The 5,984-nt window shown below is 38.9% G+C and overlaps 1 protein-coding gene across 1 annotated transcript; it reads left to right on the top strand.

Moving 5' to 3' along the window:
• Nucleotides 1–3,698: 3,698 nt before the first annotated feature.
• Nucleotides 3,699–4,153, top strand: LOC133100711 (high mobility group protein B1-like). Its single transcript, XM_061205103.1, has one exon. The coding sequence runs from the start codon at nucleotides 3,699–3,701 to the stop codon at nucleotides 4,131–4,133; it is 435 nt and encodes a 144-aa protein (XP_061061086.1). The 3' UTR covers nucleotides 4,134–4,153.
• Nucleotides 4,154–5,984: the final 1,831 nt, after the last annotated feature.

Raw genomic sequence — 5,984 nt, 5'->3', positions numbered from 1 at the left:
CTCACTAGAATGGCTAAAATTAAAAGAATGACAATAAAATCATTGAAAAAGATGTGGATGTGGATGACTAAAAAGCTCATACTGTTGAGCTTTGGAACAACTTTGGGGAAAAATTGGCAATTTTAAAATAAACTTGTAAAGTTTTGTATTTACCACGTGACCTAGAAATTTTACTCCCACGTATTAACCGAAGAGAAATGAAAATCTATGCCCACACAAAGACTTGTACGTGAATGTTCATAGCCACTTTATTCATAATAGTAAAATAATTGGAAACAAGGCAGATGTCCATTATCAGACGATTGGATCAAGAAATTGTGGTATATCCATACAATGGACTACTCTGCAATAAATAGAAATGAACTGTGATACACAAGGCAACACAGACTAATCTCAAAAACATTACGTTGAGTCAAAGAAGCCAGCCACAAAAGAATATATACTATATGATTTCATTTGTATGGAATTCTAAAGAAGATGAATGCATGGTAATAGAAAGCAGATGAGTGGTTGCTTGAAGCTGGTGTTGGGTTGCAGAGCTTAACTGGGAAGGAACAACATAAGAAAACCTTGGGGGTAATAGAAATGTTCCATATGTTGGGTAATAGAAATGTTCCATATGTTGGGTAATAGAAATGTTCCATATGTTGGATGTGAGCAGGGGGTGGTTGCAAGGGTACATGCATTCATCAAAATTCATCAAATTGTATACTTTAAGTGGATTCATTTTATTGTATGTAAATTTCATTTCAATAAAGCTGATGAAAAAACTATACAAAAGCGTATATTCAGAGAAGTGCTGCTATTTCTACCCCTTCTACTCAGTGTTTTGCTGGAGCCAGCTTGTACTTGCTTGCAAGAGCCAATTCTGTGCATCTCTGCAGGCAGCTTGAAATTGACCACGTTGGGAGTATTTACACCGAGGAAAGTGGCAAATTTACAAACCAAGGTTTTTGCAGGGTTTTGTTTTATTTTTTCCAGATAATTGGTTTACCTGCCTATCGCTGCCTCTACCTGACCTATCCTCCACTCCTTGTAGATAAACCATCTCACTGGTTTCTAGTTTATTCTGCCTGTATCTTTTTGTAAAAATCAGCAGATATGTGTTTGTTTTCTTATTTCCTCTTTTTTCTTACACAAAAGTAGCATACTATATATGCTTGTTTGCATTTTGCTTTTTTTCACTTAACAATAAATCCAGGAACTCACTCCAATTCAGTTCACAGAGATTATCTCCATTGTTTTTTCAGCTGCATAGTACTCCGTTGTTTGTACCGTAGTTTATTCAACCAATTTCCTGCTTTGGGGCATTTAAGTGGTTTCCAGTATTCTGCAGTTACAAGTTACCCATAATGCTGTAATAAATAACCCTGTGCCTGTGTAGTTTTGTGTTGTTGGAGGTGTCTTTTGAACTTAAATTCTTAGAAATGGGATTGCTGGCTCAAAAGGCACATGTTAGATATTACCAACTTCCTCTCCATTGGGCTGTACTAGTTTGTATTATTACCAGCAATGTATGAGAGTGTCTGTATCATTACCACCTTGCCAACCACGTATCTTGTTAAGCTTTTAAATTTTTGCCAATTTGATGAGTAAGGAATGGTATCTCAGTGTAGTTTCAATTTGTATGTCTCTTGTAATGAGTGAAGTTGAACTTCTTTTCATGTAAAAGGGTATGGTGCAGACTCTTGCCCCCCACCCTACAAAACCTTTCATTTGTAAGGCCCCTTCTTGTCTGACCAAGTCTTAGCATCTTATTTCAAGTCATTGAAAGGGAATCTGATTGGCCCACCTGTCTGTGACTTAGTTGCTACCCCAGGTGCATTCGGCCCTGATCAGCTGTCTATTCCTGTCATACAACAGGGGCTTGATGGGAATTCTCAGAAGGCAGTGAGCAGTCACTGTATGAAAGACGTTGAGTGAATACCAGTACTGAAAATGTGTGTTGGAGCCCAGATGGCCCCTTCTGCTAAGGCTGATACTGTCTGACAATTCCTTCATTCAATACATATTTTTCACTGAGTACCTACTATGTGTAAATGCTGGTCTAGGCACCATGGAGGAGGCAATTTTTTATATTAAGAACATATTATGGAGCATTTCAAACAAATATAAAAGTAGAGAAACTATATAATGAAACTCCATGGACCCATCACCCAACTACAACTATCAACTCATTTCCATTGTTTTTTTCATCTATACACCACATACTACCCTCCCCATGGCTTTATGTCATTTCATTTGTAGATACGTCAACGTTAATCTCCAAAAGATAAGAACTCCTAACTATAAGGACATAACCATAATAACATTATCACACCTTAGAAATTAACAATAATTGCTTCATATCAAACATTCACTCATTTCAGGTTTGCATGTTTGGTTGTTTTTACAGTTTGTTCAAATCAAGATCCAAATAAAGTCCATATATTTTAATTGATTGATACGCCTTTCAAGTTTCTTTTAATCTATAGCTTCTCCCTTTTCTCTCTCTCTTTTTTCCTTTCAACTTAAGTATTGGAGAAACCAGGTCATTTGTCCTACAGAGTTTCCCAGCCATGGTATTATTTAAAATATTCCTCCATCTTCTGTACTTCTTTGAAATTCAGATTTTGGGGCTTCCCTGGTGGTGCAGTGGTTAAGAATCTGCCTGCCAATTCAGGGGACACGGGTTCAAGCCCTGGTCCGGGAAGATCCCACATGCCGCAGAGCAACTAAGCCCGTGCGCCACAACTAATGAACCTGTGCTCTAGAACCTGCAAGCCACAACTACTGAGCTCACGTGCCACAACTACTGAGGCTGTGTGCTGCAACTACGGAAGCCTGCACACCTAGAGCCTGTGATCCAGAACAAGAGAAGCCGCCACAATGAGAAGCCTGCGCACTGCAACGAAGAGTAGCCCCGCTCGCCACAACTAGAGAAAGACTGTGTGCAGCAATAAAGACCCGACGCAGCCATAAGTAAATAAATAAATAAATAAATAAATAATAAATTCAGATTTTATTTTTTTTTATTTCATTTTTTCGGCTGCATCACACAGCATGTAGGATCTTAGTTCCCCAACCAGAGATGGAACCCGAGCCCCCTGCAGTGGAAGTGTGACGTCTTAACCACTGGACCGCCAGGGAAGTCCCCAGATTTTATACATTTATTTATTTATTAAAAATTTATTTATTTATTTATTTTTGACTGTGTTGGGTCTTCGTTGTTGCGCGCAGGCTTTCTCTAGTTGCAGTGAGCAGGGGCTACTCTTCGTTGCAGTGCGCGGGCTTCTCACTGCGGTGGTTTCTCTTGTTTTGGAGCACGGGCTCCAGTAGTTGCGGCACGTGGGCTCAGTAGTTGTGGCACAGGGGCTCTAGAATGCAGGCTCGGTAGTTGTGGCACACGGGCTTAGTTGCTCTGCGGCACATGGGATCTTCCCGGACCAGGGCTCAAACCCGTGTCCCCTGCTTTGGCAGGTGGATTCTTAACCACTGCGCCACCAGGAAGTCCCTATACATTTACTTTTGCAAGACTCTTTCAGACAGACGCAAAATATATGGTTGTCGACAGAGTGGAAAGAGTCAGGAGGCTGTGTCTGGCTCCAGCTTTCACAGCCATTGCGGTACGTTGAGCTCCATAGAGACAGTGCCCAGGCAAGTGAGAGCCAGATGGGCACTGGGCCCCCCTGTGCCTCACTGAGGAAAAATAATTAAACATGGGCAAAGGAGATCCTAAGAAGCCGAGAAGCAAAATGTCATCCTATGCATTGTTTGTGCAAACTTGCCGGGAGGAGCACAAGAAGAAGCATCCAGATGCTCCAGTGAGCTTCTCAGTGTTTTCTAAGAAGTGCTCAGAGAGGTGGAAGACCATGTCCGCTAAAGAGAAAGGAAAATTCAAAGACAAGTCAAAGGCAGACAAGGCCCGTTATGAAAGAGAAATGAAAATGTATATCCCTCCTAAAGGGGAAACAAAAAAGTTCAAGGATCCCAATGCACCCAAGAGGCCTCCTTCGGCCTTTGTCTTGTTTTGTTCTGAGTATCATCCAAAAATCAAAGGAGAACATCCTGGCCTATCCATTGGTGATGCTGCAAAGAAACTGGGAGAGATGTGGAATAACACTGCTGCAGAGGACAAGCAGCCTTATGAGTAGAAGGCTGCTAAGCTGAAGGGAAAGTAGAAAAAGGATATTGCTGTATACCGAGTTAAAGGGAAGCCTGATGCAGCAAAAAAGGGAGTCGTCAAGGCTGAAAAAAGCAAGAGAAGAAGGAAGAGGAGGAAGATGAGGAAGATGAAGAGGATGTTGATGAATAAGTCGGTTCTAGCACAGTTTTTTTTTTCTTGTCTATAAAGCATTTAACCCCCCTGTACACAACTCACTCCTTTTAAAGAAAAAAATGGAAATGTAAGGCTGTGTAAGATTTGTTTTTAAACTGTACAGTGTCTTTTTTTGTATAGTTAACACATTACCGAATGTGTCTTTAGATAGCCCTGTCCTGGTGGTATTTTTAATAGCCACTAACCTTGCCTGGTACAGTATGGGGATTGTAAATTGGCATGGAAATTTAAAGCAGGTTCTTGTTGGTGCACAGCACAAATTAGTTATATATGGGGATGGTAGTTTTTTCATCTTCAGTTGTCTCTGATGCAGCTTATACGAAATAATTATTGTTCTGTTAACTGAATACCATTCCATAATTGCAAAAAAAAAAGAAAATAAGTTGCAGCTGTTTTGTTGACATTCTGAATGCTTCTAAGTAAATACAATTTTTTTTATTAACATTGTTGTCCTTTTCATAGGTCTGAAAATTTTCTTCTTAAGGGTAAGCTAGTCTTCTGCTTTTGCCATTTTGGATCAGACTAATCATTACAGTGTTTATCTTTCATACAGTTAGCTGATAAAAAGCTTTTGTCTACACACCCTGCATACTCATGATGAGGGTAATAAAAGTTGAACTGAGACAGTTTTCATCCATAACTGAAACTCAGATCTTGATCAGTTGATATCAGATTTCACATAGCCCAGTTACATTTACAAAGTGAAGAGTAACCAATCTACTCACAGGACTGGATTATTAGAATCAAACATTTTGAAAGTCTGTCCTTGAAGGACTAATAGAAAAGTATGTTCTAATCTTTACATGAGGACTCTACATTCTTTAACTCCCATTACCATGGAATGGCAGCTATATTTGCAGTTCCCACGTTAAAGACCTGAGAACGTATCCCCAAAAGCATGAGCTTAAAATACAAGACTAACATATTAAATTTTTTTGTTGACATTAGTCCCAGCAAAGGCTCTGGAAAAAAAGTGCTGGCTATAAATGTCTTCTCCTATTTATCTAAATATGGATTGTTTAGGAAACTTGAGACCCTCCATTAAAGGTACTTTTAATTAATTGGGCCAACTTTTAAAATTGTATACGGCATTTTAAATCAGGTATATTTTCCTATGTTATGGTCTGCCCCTTTATAAATCAAACAGACATGAGGGAAGAAGACACTTAAGCTTTGTGATCTCAGTATGAATTATCTGATTTATTTGAATTTGAATTTTCTTTACAAAACTCAGCCTCATTCATTAGAGTCATATGTTTGTCTGCTTAGCAGTTTAGGAAACACTTTGGCAATTTTGTGGTTTTCGAGATTACCATTCTCTTAAAGTGCCAGTGTTTTAAAATAGCGTTCTTTTAATTTTACACGCTTTTGTGATGGCGTGATGTTTTGTTATATAAATGTGGACTTGGATTCTTTCCATTTGCATTTGTTTATGTAATTTCAGGAGGAATACTGAACATCTGAGTCCTGGATGATACTAATAAACTAATAACTGTAGGGTTTTAAAAAAATGTACGGTTGTCTCTTCTTTTGTGATGTCACTAGTCATGTTCAATCCATTATTAGTTCTTTAGGGGATACAAAGTGGTGATATTTTAATTCTATCATTTCTTCTTTATATATTAGCTGGAATATTTCTACAAAGAGAAACTTCTCCTTACCTGTT

Source organism: Eubalaena glacialis, chromosome 11 (genome assembly GCF_028564815.1).
Source record: "Eubalaena glacialis isolate mEubGla1 chromosome 11, mEubGla1.1.hap2.+ XY, whole genome shotgun sequence".
Lineage (NCBI taxonomy): Eukaryota > Metazoa > Chordata > Mammalia > Artiodactyla > Balaenidae > Eubalaena > Eubalaena glacialis.
This window is presented reverse-complemented; position numbering and strand designations above follow the sequence as displayed.